At 46.4% G+C, this 17,877-nt stretch overlaps 1 protein-coding gene across 1 annotated transcript in view; it reads right to left on the bottom strand.

Annotated features, from left to right (window-relative positions):
- The window catches only part of LOC119393817 (unconventional myosin-Ia), a 190,127-nt gene that overhangs the window by 58,846 nt on the left and 113,404 nt on the right, over nucleotides 1-17,877 (bottom strand). The window contains exon 3 of the mRNA XM_037660996.2: nucleotides 845-994. Coding sequence (XP_037516924.1) covers nucleotides 845-994 — 150 coding nt within the window. The remainder of the gene's footprint in view (nucleotides 1-844; nucleotides 995-17,877) is intronic.

Raw genomic sequence — 17,877 nt, 5'->3', positions numbered from 1 at the left:
TCCCAGCATCTGCGAGGCGGCTTCACCGCATGGAGAGCCCTATGACGTTTCAAGTCAGCTCACCTGGTTTGCGAAGTCTGGGTTCTGCATGTAGCCTAAATCACAGAAATCGCTGTCGTAGGCACTAGACGACAGTTCACTCATCATGAACCACGTTCGACTGACAGCAAAGGACAGCAGGTGCATATTTCGTGGGTTGCAGTCTGCCCGTGACGTCACGGGCAGACTTGACACGTCACTATGAAGCCGCCCTCTCGAAACCGAAACCGAAACTTCTGGTTGAAAGAGGCGGTATTAAAAATATATGCAATGCATCCCCAGGCACCACGACACTCTTTTTAGGGTTCTCGACACCCGAGCTTTCATTTAGAGCAACAACCCGAAAAATTTTAAAATTCATGTCAGTACTCCTTTAAGTCCCATTCAAATTCTTACGTAGCCGGCAGAGTGGACAGCTTCGCGAACACAGCGTCGTAGACAAATGCGATGCAGGCTACATTGCTGTCCAAACAAGATGGCGGCTGGGCGGAATGCTCTGATAGCGCGGATCTCGCCGGTATGGTCGTCTGCCCACAGGCACGCGACGCGCTTAATTAAGTCACGTTAAGTTTTGCATATATTAGAACAGGAATGGAGTTCAAAAAAATAACCTTTTTGTTTGTTTCTCTCCGCTTTCTTTTGTCAATGAGAGGTGGTGTCTCGTCGCACAGACGCTATCGCAACGCGCTCCATTACTCGGCCAACTGGGAGTCTGCGCTGTCTTCGAAGTTGTCAGCGTAGACTGCCTACGATACCGTCTAGGACTGGAACACAGCCTCTGTCGTCACTGTGCTTATCGACTTACGTATATGAGGTCCCTCTTGAATCGCTGGTGCAGGTTGGCAATGAAGGCCTCTTCGGTGGGCGGCTCGAGGAGCAGCGCGTCGCTCAAGCCAACCTCCTGGTCCAGGCTCAGCACGCCACGGGCGCTGGCCGACGACGAAGGCCGCTGCTGCTGCTCCACAACGAAAGAGAGATAGAGAGCGGAGGGGGGGGGGGGGGGATCACAGTTAAGCCTCACATTCGCCTCCTCCCCTAAACGTGAACTGAGACAGTAGGCTATTTACAGATCTCCCGTAGATTACTATGGCCTTGCAGGTTATAGCATTGTTCCATTTCATCTGTATTACACGTATCTTACTGGCACCATAGAAAAACGTTGAATGAAGCTGTAAGACTGCAAGCTTGTGGAAACTTCATTAATGTCATTAATGTCTTCATTAGTGTCTATAATTCTGCTGGTTGCGACGATGCCTCAAAATAGGAATAATGAAGCAATATAAATACTTTTGAAAAGGCATAAGGAACGGCTCATTAGACATGGACTGCGAAGAAGAGGCAGTGTGCTGAAAATGGGGCACCTTCACCATTGCTGAAGAATTCAGTACGTGCTTACACAGCCGGTCCTCATTTTTGTTTGATCTTGACAGTACAATACATCAAATTAATTTTGTTATGGCGAAGTATTTCAGAGTACGTTGCACCCTCAAGATTCTCTACCACAGAGCTTAATACTTTTTTGAGTTCAGGTGTCACACGTTTTTAGACGTAGAGCGAATCATTTGACCATTTATAACGTAACTTCCTGAAGAACATAAGCAATGGACATAATTGAAGTGATGAATGCTTTCTCAGTTCCAGCGGGACAAAGTCGTAATTTACAGGAAGGAGTTCCTGAAAGCAGCGTTTCCGAGAAGCTTGCATCGACCTGTATTCCGGCGACAAACACAAGGTGGCTAAGGGAGCCTGTCCACGCCAGCGCGGTATTGACAAACCACACGGGAATGATTGATCACCCGTATTGATTCCAGGCGTAGAAAAGCTTGTGCTCAGTGAGCAGATGGAAACTTGATGTCATTCGGTACACTCTAACATGACAAAGAACAAACGCAGTGCAATAAAATACAGCAAGTCTTACGTCAATTCTGCGGTATGAGGAAATATTTCTTTGCAGATAAAGAAACGAGAAGTAAAAAAAAAGAACCTTTGTAGTAAAATAGAAGAACTATACCACACACACACACACACACACACACACACACACACACACACACACACACACACACACACACACACACACACACACCACACACACACACACACACACACACACACACACACACACACCACACACACACACCACACACACACACACACACACACACACACACACACACACACACACAAAGAATCATAACAGAAAGCGTAGTCGAAATCTGTTGCTTCTCAAAGTCCCAACATAAACGACCGGCAAAAACATCTTATACAAACAATCAGTGATGTCATGCTGACGTCACTAACTTTAAGGTACTACTTATCATATCTGAGCCGTTGTGGCTTCGTAAGTATTGTTAGAACTTTTTGCCTTCAGTCATTGGTACTATTAGCAAATGATGCAATTTTTGTCGATAAAAGTATAGACAAACCCGAGCAGACGCTGTCAAAATCTGTCCAGTCACTGCACCTTGGTGCGGGAAATTCAAGATGGCGTCGCCACCTCCAGGATGCCTGTATCTTTTATTTCCTTTTGTTTTTTCTTTGGTTAATCAAGCGTCTTATCAAGATAAGGAAAGAAAACAAGAGTTAGAGCAGTGCTGGGCAGTATCGAAGATACATGTATCTTAGATACTAGCTTAGATACTCGTTGGTTATCTTGTATCTGTATCGCGATACGTCTCACAAAACGAGTATCTGTATCTGTATTTCCGATACATTCGATAATGTATCGTGTATCTAAAGATACAAGATACTGCTATGGAAACACCACCGTGCGAAACAATAAACGTTGGCTGAGCTCCGCTTCTGAAGATGATACTGCTGCCACTATGCCACCTGAATAAAACTAACGACAGTGACATCCTTTTGTCTTTCTGCCAGAGTGCTCCAGCGAGCACAGCCGATTAGGCATACGCGTCGCTATTCGTGGAGCAGACTCACGTGATGGCACCCGAGCCACCTCGACAAGAAAAGGCGCGAGAACGTCTACGCGCAGCCGACGTTTTTTGCACAATGCTTTCTTTCTTTTTAATTGTGTCGGTGCCATGACACTTGTTCGTAGCCACTGTACTGTGCTGAGTACTCCAATGCGTGCGGCGTCTTTCGCTCAAATTCATCGAAGTTCGTCTTGCGTGGGTGCTTTATTGCAAAGTCTCAATAATGCAATATTGGGGTTGATTTACGTCTCGCGGCTATCACACATCAGCGATTAGAATAATCTCGTGCATGTCACCTTGATGATGAGATTGATTGGCAAATGAGATTCTAACAACCGTGACACCACCGATGCCGATGCTAGATGCAGTAGAACAAGCATTTGCGTAACAGAAGATATTTTGGCGTACTGTATCGTTGTTCTTCCTGCTAAATTATTCAAGGAGTTATTTAATGATAATTTGATTTATAGCACAATTGCTCTCTTTGCTGTACCCCCTTAGCATTACATGCATTACGTAGGCCTCGGTATAGTCCTTGCCCGTCTGTTTACTGTTATACGTCTTTTGTAACCAGCCGCTAAAATACGTTCTTTGCTATAGTCGTATTTTTTTAGGTGTCTGCCTGAAAGGATGTAAAATAATGTGAGCCTGCGTAGAGTAGGCTGTAACAAAAATTCTGCTTACGATTTAGTAAAATAGCGAAATTGAGTTTGCATTATAATAATGCAAAATATAAAAAAATCTTAAAAATAATAGGAAGGGGGATTGAGAAGTATAGTGCAAAGTACTCCGTTTTTCTCATGAGCGTCCCCACGAGCCCCTTTATACTATTTTCCATCGGTACTGTTTTTTTTTTTCAATTTTCTGTCCTTAACATCTAAATTGAGGCAATCAGTTTTCTATTGTCTGACCGTAACATCTAAGTGGACGGTACGTCATGCTCTATTGTCATAGCTTCTAGAGGTGCCACCTGTATCGTATTTATACAGGGTGTTTCGCGGAACTGGAACCGAATATTTACAAAGAAGTGGTTGACCTCTAGCGAATAAAACCAACTACATGGTTTAGCGTCATGTGGCTCTCGTTGGTGTATTTTTATATTGCGCTTTATTCCTTAATTAACTACGATGAAATATACAACACTTCAGATATTCAACTTAGGGCCAAGGGCACTTTGTTAGGTTGTAGAGGGCATTCAAAAATGACCAAACCGGCGCGTGGACCATGGTGAAATGAGCGGCCGCTGCTTTAGGTATCGGCTCCACAGTGCGTCATTAAGGCACACGGCATAGCAAACGCCAGCGTCCCTGAGAAGCGACAGCTTGGCGGTCCGCGCGCCGGTTGTTTCGCTCGAAGCACGTTTTTGAGCGCTGCAGTACGGTAGCGCATGAGCACAGTCACGTGATTTCATTTCACATTTCGAGGGTTTCCTTTAAAAAGCCGGAACATATTCACCACGCACCGTGTACGACGGAAAAAAATGTATCGGTCGTTTTTAAATGCGCTCTATTCGTGACGAAACGCAATCGGCCTAAAAATGAATATTTAAAATGTTCCATGATTGAGCTTATTTAATTAACTATTTAGGCGCAATATAAAAAATGCCATAACGAGTGCCATGTGACGGCAAACCATATGCCATTGGTTTCATTCAGTCGCAGTTAACCACTTGTCTTTTAAATATTTGGTTCTACTTACGTGAAACACACTGCATACTTAATGACTGTGATTGTTCAATACGGAACCATCTTGCTATTGACTCGGGTATGTTCGTTTTCCTTTGTAGGTCTCCTTAATGCTTTTTTTTTCACTTTTTTAAATCAGCAGGGAAGAACAGCTTGAAGTGGCAATAGTGCGAATAGCAGTGATATCGTGCGACGCTTTGTACTGATAGAATACGTCCGAGACGTTTCTGTGCGCCACAAGATCTCTTGGAGGAGAAATGGTAAAAACAGAGTCCATCAACAATTCCAGTGTGATCAAAGCACTCTGGTAAAAGATAGCCCGTTAGTGAATATGTTGCTAGCGAATCCTTTACGCCAGAAGATAAGTAGGATATGAAAAATTATTGCACTTTTATGTCTTCAATGGACTGTGAGTGCTGACTCTAGCTATCGTCTTCGCACCATGGGTCGCAAAAAATATCCCTACCAGTGTTTTTGCTGCTCTACACCTGTAGGGTTATGCAGGGGCGTAGCCAGAAATTTTTTTCGGCGGAGGGGGGGGGGGGGGTTCAACCATACTTTATGTATGTTCGTGCGTGCGTTTGTAAAAGTACGTGTATGTATATATACGCAAGCAAAAGTGAAAAATCTCGGCGGGGGGGGGGGGGTTCAACCCCCCCCCCCCCTTGGCTACGCCCCTGGGGTGATGCGCTATTACGAAAACGGTAATACGCTTACGGACAAGGTAAGACTGTACAGCGGTATTTGCGCCATCATGCGGAGGCTTCTTAATGACGCTATTGCAAGTAGATGGCAACCAGCTAGCTGGTCGCCAAGAAGAGCAGCGATACGCATCAATTGCGAAAGTGTCAAGCAAAAGCAGCTGACCTCGCCGCATATAAAGAGCTGTCATGTTAAGCAGCCAAACAAATCCCAGTAAGTTCTTTCGGAATGAAACTGGTATGCTTTGAGCACGGTGTGAGAAGTGGCTTTGAGGAAGAATGACAGAAATTTCGGGATGCAATCAGATATTTTATTACAATTAAGCAAAGTTGGTGGCAGTTGCGAAATATTCAAGTAAATGCTTTTGTACATACGCCTTTACCGCTTTGATCTCATTGTAGAGATCTATAGTAGCAAATTTGCAAATGTATCGAAGTATCTTAAGATACAATTGGGAGGTATCGTATCGGATACATTTTTTCGGGGAGTATCTTGTATCTGTATCTCAAATACTTCTTGCCAGAGTATCTTGTATCGTATCGCGATACAATTTCAAAGTATCTTTGCCCAGCCCTGAGTTAGAGTAATGGTAGGAATGTCAACCGGTTTATAATAACTGGTATGCTGATCCACGCTGTGGAAAGGGATGGGTGAGTTCTAAAGTTAAAAGAGTAGCGAAAGTGAGAAGGAGACAGAGAGAGAGAAAGAGAACGCACACACAACTTCACAGTCCGTCAGTCTTGTGGGGTATACTGCATCGCTATTAGTCTACAGCCGCTTGTTCAAGTCCGTTGTCCCGAAAAACTCCAGTAATGCCTTTATCGCCTTCATCCTCGATGACTTTTCAGGATGACATTCCAGGTAGAAGGGCAATTTACTAATGCAGCTTTAATATGCATTGCGCTTACCTGCTTGCCGCTAAGCGCTGAAAGAAAAGTGACTCTGAGAAAGATTTTAGCGATGCGCGTAGAGGTTGGGGTTGGGAGAGGGGCGCGTTAGATTGATGCTTCCCGTCACAAGCTGCCTTCGATAACTTGCATTCCTCCCCGCTTCGATAAGTAAGATACCTTTTTTCCCCTTTTACTTCTTTTTACCAAGCACTGGCGTGTAAATACTGCGGGAAACGCCCCGTCGGCATCACGCCACAAGTACAGACTGATGCGACCGCTTTCGATGCTGTACGCCGATATCACGCGAGTAAAGGCAAGCTTCGGGGCTTTCCACCCTGTGATAGCGTATCTAAACAAATGGCCCGTCAATAGGGACGACCAGCGTTCACTCTTCCTTGCCCTAGCTAAGCCCGACCTGCCTGTGAGCACTGCAATGCATCGAGTGGGTGTATATATTTAAAAAGAAGTTACTTGTAATTTCTGGCCTTTACAACCAAGCTATGCTTGCTTGCTTGCTTGCTTGCTTGCTAGCTTGTTTGATCCTTAATTCTTGGCTCTTACCCAGTTCGGGGGATTGGCCATGAAACCGGCTGTTAATATAAGTGGGGAAATTTAGAACTTAGACGAACGAAAAGGAACTAATCGGCCGTCTACGGTATATAAAAAAATTGAAAAATTATTAGTTTATGTACCAATAAAAATAGGAATAGACCAATCATATGGAATACAATGAATTAGCGCGAGGAAGTCCGATGTAGCAAATTTTGATTGGGTCTAGTCTACCCTGTGCTATTGTCGTCGTATACTAGTAGTGGTAGTGGTAGTAGTAGTAGTAGTAGTAGTAGTAGTAGTAGTAGTAGTAGTAGGTGGCACGCAGGTCACGTGACTAGAGCGGGGGGGAGAGTCAATAACGAAATAAATGAAACGAAATGATGACGATGGTGATGCTTTTCTTCAAACAAATAACACGAAATTATGACAATGACTTTTTTTGTACCGAAAGTCATCGTCATGATTGCAGTTTCGCCGTCCGACGGCTTGCATGGCGTGCAACTGGCTGAGTTTTCTTTAAAATAAAGATTTGCCATCAGGACTCTAGTACGTTTCAAATAGTGTTCCCAATTAAGACACGCTTATAAAGAACACTCGTGCCGTATGCTCTTTCTAAGTTTCTTCCACAACACCGAACTTTGTTTACGTTCCAACTACGTGACTTTATCGGTGGCTAACTGGTAGATAACGTTACGATCCTATTTCACGCTGTTGATCATTAGCCCGACTCGCTTGTTTGCGAGTGAGTGAGTGAGTGAGTGAGTGAGTGAGTGAGTGAGTGAGTGAGTGAGTGAGTGAGTGAGTGAGTGAGTGAGTGAGTGAGTGAGTGAGTGAGTGAGTGAGTGAGTGAGTGAGTGAGTGAGTGAGTGAGTGAGTGAGTGAGTGAGTGAGTGAGTGAGTGAGTGAGTGAGTGAGTGAGTGAGTGAGTGAGTGAGTGAGTGAGTGAGTGAGTGAGTGAGTGAGTGAGTGAGCGAGTGAGCGAGTGAGCGAGTGAGTGAGTGAGTGAGTGAGTGAGTGAGTGAGTGAGTGAGTGAGTGAGTGAGTGAGTGAGTGAGTGAGTGAGTGAGTGAGTGAGTGAGTGAGTGAGCGAGCGAGTTGAAAACTTTACTGAATTCCTGTAGGATAATGTGCACAGGTGTACAAAGAAAGTTCCAATTCCGAAAGATTATGCTGCGGTTGACGGAGAGTACGAACATCTCAGGGTCATCAGATGCCGGTCCGAACAACGTTTATAAGTATCTATAAACGTTGGGTCCGAAAGGGCATATCGACGGAGCGGAAGTTTAGAAGCATACAAAAATGCTCAGAACATGCACTACGCAGTGCGCAGACGACTAGAAAATTTACGTAAACTGCACTGGCCTGGATTCTGCGGCACGCTCTCTTCCCACACACTCGTTCCGAGAATTTGGCTAGTAACACGTGCGTTTAGCGGCCCATTAACAAAGAGCTTCCCATTTCGTGCTCTTGCTGTAGCCTTGGACATACGGGAGATGGTGGCTGCAGATAAATTTTGTGAACTTATCACTAGGCCCGGTTCTCCATCAAAATGTGCACTTATTTGATGATTCTGTTGCGTTAGCCAACCAGAAAATTAACGCTTGCTACTGGGCACAACGTCCTCAACTAGATCCTGCATTCACATTAAGTTAGCTGTAATGTGCACTAGCGTGATGCCGTCAAAAATCGGCTTCTGGACCGGACGGCATTACGTATGATATGCTAAAAAAACCTCGGACCAACTGGCATAACTATTCTCACAATATTTATAACACACAAGAAATTGTGCCCGAGTCTTGGAAAGTCGATCGAATCATCCCGATCTTAGACCGGGTAAGACGCCCTCGAGCCTTGAATCTTTCCGCCCAGTTAGTCTGACAAGTTTTTTATGTATACATAAAAAACTTGTCAGACTAATTGGGCGGAAAGATTTCTGTTTCATGCAAGAAAACAACTCTTGAAGTTTCCCATTGACGGCAATGGGGAACGTCGACGAGGGAGCTGCCGTATGACCAAATGGGAAGATAGCCGTCAATGGGAAACTTCAAAAATTAGTTTCTTCCTTAAAACTAATATTGTAGCGATAAAACTTGCCATATAAGAAGAACCTTTTATTTCCTTTCGATTAAGATATAACGCTGATTTTTAATTGGAGCACCACGTGGTGTAAACAGCGTCTCAATGTACACTAAAACGATCATTTTCTCAAATTTGTGATTTTTTATCGTAAAATTAAGAAACGTCACTGGTCTGAAAATATTCTGACTGAAATTACACCTTCTGTAAAGTAAGTATTCATTACTCAGGTATTCGTACATCGAGCAACATTATAAGGGGAAAAAATGCAGGCATGGAACATCTTGGAAAATTTTCTGGAGGTGTGTATGACTGAAAAATTGCAGTAATGTTGTTCAGCTTCGAACAGCTTACACAAATGCATTTGCTTAAAATCTAGGCCAAATTTGGTATTGAAGCAAGAAACGGTACTCTAAGAATAAATTTTCTGATAAACATCGCTCAGACGACACTCTGCGAAATTCAAAATGCTACAACGTAAAAAAAAAATATTTTTCTCTCTGAAATATTCTAGTAATTCGCTGTTTTCAATGCAATGAATCAGCACGATTTTTTTCTCAAATACATTTGAAATGGTCCCCAAAACGGCTGGGACTTTTGGAGTGGAATGGCCCTGCTTTCAGTGAGTTGCAGTTTAACAACGCTTTTCGGATATGCCAAATCTCAAACCGGAACCGAAAATTTCGGTAGGTATTCTGAGCTTTTTCTGGTTTTTCTTTTATCCTATTAAACAGGCGGCGATGCCATCGTTTCCTTCTTGCAACAATTCCGGCATTTCAGACTACTTTTCATTATGTGAAGAAAACCAAACAGTTTCTTCATGTGAAAAAAAAAAGAGTTTATTGCTCTGTCTATAGCCATGGTATATATGAGGTTGCATCAATAAACAATTGGAATAAAATATAAAATAAACTAAAATACGCTAGACACTTCACGTTCCCGCCCCGACTCGGGCGTCGCCTACGGTAGCGGCTGCTAGGGTGTCCCCCCTGGATCCCCCGGCGGCCTGAACTCCTCAGGACCGATGAATAAAGTTCTTGACTGACTGACTGACTCCACATCCCACTTGGATAGAGCTAGTCTTTTTTTTTTTTTCAAATGTAAGCGGCATTGATGAAATGAAGTAGTTATATCGAGGAATCTATTGCTTAACCTTGGTTACATTCTTTTAATTCACACACAATGGGTGACACATCTCGAAAATACACATAAAAACTTACGCTTTACAATCACATGTTTTTTTTTTTTTTCGGGAACAAGTTCTGTTTGAATGAACAGACGAAGGTCTCGGTTCAAACTCGCCGTCGCATCTACTGCTCAAAAGGTTGTACCGTTGAATGCCATGGTTAATCTTGTTTATCGGTTTAAATTCAGCGTGCCCAATGTCATCGAACCTCAACACTTCAGAGCTAATATGACTGTCACATCGCTAGCAGAAATATCGTTCATTACCCTCACACTGTTATTTCACATGAGTTACGGGTTGTTTCCACAATAAAACTATAGAAAAACAAGTTATTGAAAAATTCTGCGACCACGCTTCATTATAGGCGCTTGAATGTCGGCGGGACGGCTTCCATTTACCGGCGTTCCACGAAATTTTCGCGATCAGCGCCAGCTATTCGAACATATTGCACCAGCCCCGGGGTGCTCTTCGGGACAGTCTCAAACTCCCAGTGTCAAATTTTGTAATGGCGGCCTTTTAAGCCAATCAGAGAGGCCGTAGCAACCCTCTAGGCCAATCAGAATTGACCAATGGCGAAATTTGACAACATTGCGGAATCTGACGAAGTCCAATATAGCACCTCCGTAGTCGCATTGGTGATACGTGCCGCCCCCGACAGACACCAACTATGCAAACAAACAACACTGACGAGCGCAGCAAACTGTTAAACCACACTGTCGAATTAAGGTCCGATGCTATTCCCTGCAAACGGAGCAAGGCGCCGCACGCCGCAACAAAGGTCACGACTATAAGCCGCGCGATCGGTCGGTCGTCAGACTCCGTTCCCGTACTTCGTCGCCCACACTCAGAGGCGGGACACCTTTTCGTGTTTCCGCGCACCGTCGCGGACGTATACGATCCCGCTAAAGCGGAGCACAACACCGCCTCCTTGCTCGCTCTTCCCCTACAGGAACCCGCCGAGCATGGAAGCGATCTCCCTCACACACATACACAACACAAACGAAGCACCCACGCAGCATTTTCTCTTTCCCGAACAACATCTCGCGCCTAATGAAACGCGGCGCCGCTATTCGGCAGCGAGCACGCCCACGTAGTGCGTGTGCGATACATTGCCGTCGGCGCGTCGTTCGAAAGGGAACGGGCAGTTACGAGTCCATAGCTGCGTCGCCGCATCGTTGGCCAGACCGGACGGCGGTGGCTGGACCGGGCGTGCAAGAGTAATGCGCCCGCAGAACAAAGGCCGGCGACAAAGGACGCCTCCGCAAACGCACGCCAGAGGAAACGGGTTGACATTGGCTCCGGGCATCCCTTATATGCCGTACTAGAGGGCAAGAGGGGAGAAGGAGTGGTTCTTCGACGTCTTCGCTTCATCGAGCCACGCCGACGGCCGAATTCTGTTTCTTCCGCGCTCTGCCGCCCACCCTGCTCCCGCCCCGGCAGTAGTGGTGCCCGATAAATGCTTATCGGTTGCTGACCAGAGCGCGGGTCTAGCTCTGATAAATGGCGCTCCGTCACACCGGCTGCTGCACGCACCCCGAGACGCCCCTTTGGGTCGCTCGAGGCAGCTCGAAAAGGCGCGTCGCCTCTGCCGCCTCAACCGGCCCGCCTTTTGGCTCTTTTGTTCGTCTCGCCGTCACGACGGCCATTCATCTATTCGTCTCGGCTCTGAATAAGACGCCGGCGCGAGTGTTGCTTGTTTCTGTATTCGTTTACGTTTTTTACTTGCATTTTTGTTCGATTCTTTTATCTATTCGCCTCAGTAATGAGGCCAAGGGCGCTCAATGAACTGACGGATTCTTTCTTACTCGGTGCCAGCCGTGGTTCCCCTGTTCTTGTTTGATTCCCTTCTGCACTGCCTGCCATCGGCAGGGTACGCAGTGACCAATACGTTGACCACTTTGTTAGGTTGCGGTATGGTTATAGATGCGCTCCTGGACGCGTAGTCACAAAAACCTTCTTTCACAAAGTCACAAATCCGACATGAAGGACTGCACACCCCATCAAAGTTTAGACTTTACGAAAATTTAATGCCAAACTCGTATTTCGGTGGCCGTGACATGCGCCTTTTGGAGCAAGCCGTTCCAGACGCTGATGAACGCTAGAAAGATGAAAGACGGCATGCCGATGCCACCAGAGAGCAGAGTCTAGTGACGGCCGCAACCTACAATGTACTCTGCGCTTAAGCGCATTTTTTTTACTGCGATATAGACTTGCTATTAAGGCCATATTGATATGTGTGTATATTTGTATTAGATGAGTGCCGTAAGACCGGTGTTGCGTATGAAGTGAAGAAGCGTCCTGTGGAATGTGTGATCATGTATCCAGTGGCAACTCCTAAAGGAGATTTTTTTTCTCTTGCATATCGTTAGTATTACCCTGGAAAAGCATGCAGGGTGAAGTGCGTGAGAATCCTCCCTAGATTTCAAGGAGTTATAGGACAAGCGTCGTGATAAGTGTTATGGCAGTACTTGTCGGGTAACAAAGTACATTCGCGTCACATGCGAGTGTATTTGAATAGTCCACATTGTCTACTGTTCCTGTACTTCTTCGTGCGCGTAGGCGTATGGTGATGCATAGTGTGGTCGGAGTCAGCACCGATAGGAGTGCGCCATTGTCCGTAGCGTCTTCTTTGAACCTAAAATAGGCTCTCCTAAGGCGTATGCCTGGCAGGAAGATACAAGAAAGTAAGAACAAAGCCCCTTGTTTTCCCCAGTTACCACGTGGGAGCTGTTATCGCCGATCGATTTGTACAGGGGACCGCGTTCTTCTGTAAAATATTTTCTTTTGTGGGGAAGAGGTGTGCGTGAACGACAGAAAAAAACATACGAGGGAAGGAGAGAGAGCAGCGAGATAACAACGAACGGTGAAGCGTTCGGTCTACTGACACCACTAGAGGGTCAGTGCTTCGATCCTTGCGACGCGCATGTTAAAGAACCGCTACAGTCCGTTGACTACGAATAACGAGGGGATTGTGACGCATTCACCGTAAGTTCCACGGACGATGCGCACAAAAGGGCGGTTTCCTGTAGAGCTTCTATCTCGTTTCAACACTCATGCACTTATAGAGCCCGTCCGAAAAAATAAGGGTCCGAGAGTCTCTTCGAAGCGCGCGTCGTTTCTGACTGTCACGAGCGAAAACTTGATTTAAAAGAAAAGAGAAAATCGTAGTCAAAGGGCGCGAAACAAAATCGAAACTCGGGCCAGCAAAAGGAGAAGGACAAGGAAACAGCGTGTATTGTGCACCTCCCCTTCGCCGAAGCGAACGGAGCATCGAAGGCAGAACGCGTGCAACCGACGCGGGGCATGAGGGGCGACGGCGATGCGACATCAACCGCGAGCGCAAGGATGACGGTATGAACAGCAGGATGAGAAGGGATGCAAAGACGGCGGCGGCGGAGGCGGCATCGTTGCGGCAGCGGGGCGGGTGCTTTTATTGGGCCAAATAACGGGCCTTGAGGCTTCCGCTCACGTCATCGAGGCATCACTCGCGAAGTGCGGAGAGAAAGAGGGGGAGAGAAAGCCGGCCCGCTGGCTGCCTCTGCGTGCCCGCCCGCCGCGGCCACGCATCTATTGTCGGCGTGCCTGCACTTCAGATTACGTGCGTCAAATATTTATAAGCACCGCCGCAAGCGCTGCTGCCTTCGAGAAACCGCTACCACACCCCTTCGCCTCCATCCTTTCACCGCGAGCTTGATGCGGCCCTTCCGACCCGCCGCAGCTCCTGCCGCAATGGCGTTCGCATCATCTCACCCTCACCCTCTCCCCCCCCCCCCCCCCCGCCCCTCGTCCAGCGCTCCAATTCGTGTAGCGCCCTCACATTCTCCACCGCCCCCCCCCCCTACTTTTATATTGCTGGTGGAGGCGTGTTTTTAGCTCGCAGCGCTCTTTCCAAATGTGCGGCCTTTACACACGCCTCCCGTACCACCAGGACCTTTTGAGGCCTGGCATATATATCCGCCAAGAACAAGAAGGCTTCGGCACAACCCTTTCCTTTTATCTGCGTTCCTATTTCGCGGTCATCTTTCTCTCTCTTTCAATGTGCGCCTCAGTTTCACGGTGGCAAAACAAAGAGAACAATGTGTTTGCCTCAGTACCCGCTGGCTGACTCAGCACTGTTACTAGCTTATTCAAACCAAGGCTACGTGCGATCCGTGTCCTTCTCAGCTTCGACTCCATGCATCTGCGTTTCGACCATGAACGCGTCTGTTCTAATCCCTATTAGGGCGCATTCGCACCGGTGATTGACAGAGCTAGGTCGCACGAACAAGTTTAGGAAGCCTACATGATCGCGCGGACATGAAGGCACACTAACAAGTTGGTTGGTCTCAAAGCGAGATTCGCGTAGGGTCGCCTTGGTCGAAAAGTGGCCGTTTCGGCAGATTTCCTGACTGGCCGATTCTTCTGCTCCGTGCCCGCAAAGCCATAATGAGCCGATACAATTATCTTCCTACAGTACAATTACCCTCTTCTTTACTGAATCTCGCTTCATGACTACACGTTCTAAGGCAACCCAAACTCGCCCTAAACAGTGAAGCACTTCCCTTTGGTTTCACAATGCAGTCGACTGAGATCATCGAAGCAATTATATGAGCGTCTCGCGACAGCGTAGGCTTTCGCCCGTGCTCTCATTGGAGTTCCCTAAAAAGACTTACGTTTTCTTAATAAGGGTGCAGTGTATCGTACTGTGACTCATTATTCACTCACTCGTAATCCAGTTTTCTGTTGACGTCTTGAGTCTTTGAAGCGCAGTAAAATTCACTAAATTAAGAGAGAACATTTATGTCAGGACGCTTGGATTTTCATCCATGTGATACTCGTCACCGGCATTGTCTCAACAACCGATATTTTCCTTGATCGTCCAAGCAATGCAGCATAAATTTCCCGTTATGTAAATATGTTTCTATTTAATATATTTAATAAAGATGTTTCTATTTAAACAAGATTATGTGCTGCACTGCGAAATAAAGAACATGTCGTAATCCTTATGATTCGCTACAAATTGCTGCTTTTCTTACAAGGCCTTCTGGGCTTTCATAATAATAATAATATCTGGGGTTTAACGTCCCAAAACCACGATATGATTATGAGAGACGTCGTAGTGGAGGGCTCCGGAAATTTCGACCACCTGGGGTTCTTTAACGTGCACCTAAATCTAAGTGCACGGGGCTCAAACATTTTCGCCTCCATCGAAAATGCAGCCGCCACGGCCGGGATTCGATCCCGCGACCTTCGGGTCAGCAGTCGAGCGCCATAACCACTAGACCACCGTGGCGGGGCGGCCTTCTGGGATTTTCCCGTTCAGTTCAAACGCGCGCACACACACACACACACACACACACACACACACACACACACACACACACACACACACACACACACACACACACACACACACACACACACACATGCGCGCACGCACGAAAAGCCAAAAAATTAAATGAAACCGCTCTTGCGCTATACGAATGCCATTTACACTTCCTTTGCGGCCTCTTATGTCGCGGTAACAGCGGCGAATTGCTTGCATAACCGACAGAAAGGCTCCCCACAATACGTCCAACGCGCGAAAACAGGGCCGAATAATACATATTACAAAAAAAAAAACAGTCCCGTCTGCCGTTCTTTACTACATCAGCCGGCTTCATTCATCGCGGCTATACGATGTGTTAAAATAAGGAGAGGGCCACACGCAAACGCCCTTCCCAGAAAACGTGCATTCAAGCCGATGGCGCTGTAATTCCCGTGCCGAAATATTGTTATCCATCTCCTTGAAGCCGGGCTGTTGCAAGGAAAGAGCTTGCGAATCAACCGCGCCAGAGCTCAAGAACGGGAACAAGAAAGAATTCCACACTCTTAGGAAACGAGAGTAAAAAGAAAAAGGAAACGGAGAAAAAAAAATGAAAGAATCCACGAGAGGCCAAGCGTTTTGAATGAATGCCGCCATCCCATAAAAGACGTGTCGTTGGTGGAGAGAGGAGGTAGCGGGAGGAAACGGAGGAGTGGGTAAGGGTGCTGGTTTTTCCTGCTCCTTGCCTTTCTTGATCTGTTTTTTTTTGTTTTTTTCTGGGTTCTCTTCCGTTCCACAAACAACAATCGGAGCATAAACTCAAAAAGACACAGTCGAATAAGAAGGCCCGAGAAAAGGAATGCACTGGGGAGCAGGACAATCGTCTCAGAAAGTCGAGATAGAAAGAGAGAGAGAGAGAACTACTTGGCACGGCACGATGTAAGAGAAGGAGAATGAGTCGCGCACGGAGAGAGAGAAAAGTGAAGGATCATGCCTCATGTACAGTAGGGCACAGCCGAAGGCACTGAGACTTTCGCCTCCGCACCCCTTCGAAACCCTTCCAGTCGTCGAGACAATCGAGCGCACAACAGCCGACGACTGCCACACACAAACACACACACACACACACTAGGAGCCTATGATGTTTTCTTATGTTTCGGGAGGTCGGCAGCTGAGTAGTAGTAAACGAAAATGACGACATAAAAAGGAGAAAGAAATACGGATGAAGCGGAGGAGTTGAGAGAAAAGAGGAACTTGAGGAAGAGATGATCCGAGAGAAAGGGAACAGAGGCGAAGTTGCTTTATTATCTAACGAACAGGGCAGGGAAGGAGGGAGAAGGAAAGAAGGGGGGGGGGAGTGTCTCCATTTCCAGGCGCCATCTATTAGCCCTGTTCTTTATACACATCTGCGGCGGCGGCGGCCGTCCGCTACTGCACCACACGGCGCTGTCGTTGCTCGCGCACGCTAGTGCTGCCGGAGGTCGTCTCGCGAATGAGCCGCGCGATGAGGAAGCCGCGGGCTTCATAGAAAAACGAGAAAAAAGTGTAGTAGGTAAGATAGGAAGGCGCACCCGGCGCAACAAATAATGTTCACAGGAAACAAAGAATGTGAGGAGTGAGTGAATGGGCGTAAGATACGGACTCAGTCTTGAGCCGAAGTTCTCGCTCCGTTCCTTTCTTTTTCTCATTCTTTTCTTCTACTTCTTCTTCGGAGAAATGTGCTATTTTTGTATGTCCAAGAAAAGAAGCGGGGCTATAGGCAATAAGCACGGACCTCAAGAAGTCATGACTCATTTCGTACGTTATGCTCGGCACTGCGTGTGAGTGTGTGTTCATTTTCTGTCGGGCTTTCTTTTTCTTTGTCACGTTTTCCCCTTTAACCCCTCTCCACGTGTCTTGGCAAAAAAAAAAGAAAAACAAAGAAAAGGATATGCGGACACATTTGAGTGTGTGACTTGAAGTAAGTACACACTGAGGGCAGGGAGTAGCTTGTGAGCGACTATGGAGAGCTACAAAAAAAAAACAAAAAAACGTGGAGGCTTTAAAAAAATAGTACGCTAAGACAGAGAGAGAGAGAAAAAAAAGAGCATGTTCTAGGGAGCTAAACTCATCAATGGAAAATATGAAATCATAACGCCCGCCTTACAAGGGGTGCCAAGATGCGCGCAGCCGCAAATGAGGAAGAATTTTTCGCAGGCACTAACGGTGAATTTCACAAAGAGACGGCAACCATATAAACGCGCAAACGAAGTTAAAGAGTGATAGAATGTCTATAGAAAAGGCAACACGAGGCGCCACGGCCCTTGCAGTCACAATGATAGCGCACTCCTCCGCTTACTGTTCTAATGACTTAGCCCAGATGTAAATTGGATACCACTCTCATATTACTGAGGAAAAGGATTGCAGATAGCGAAGGGGCTGAAAAGTCCATCACTTCGTCGGTAGTTAAAATTGGTCATTTCGAAGCGCATATCAGCACAATCTTTAAGAAAAGATTATGCTTGCCAGCCAAGTAGAATGACGAAGCGAT

Source organism: Rhipicephalus sanguineus, chromosome 5 (genome assembly GCF_013339695.2).
Source record: "Rhipicephalus sanguineus isolate Rsan-2018 chromosome 5, BIME_Rsan_1.4, whole genome shotgun sequence".
NCBI classification, from domain to species: domain Eukaryota; kingdom Metazoa; phylum Arthropoda; class Arachnida; order Ixodida; family Ixodidae; genus Rhipicephalus; species Rhipicephalus sanguineus.
The sequence above is the reverse complement of the archived record's forward strand: the minus strand, read 5'-3'. Positions and strand labels throughout refer to the sequence as shown.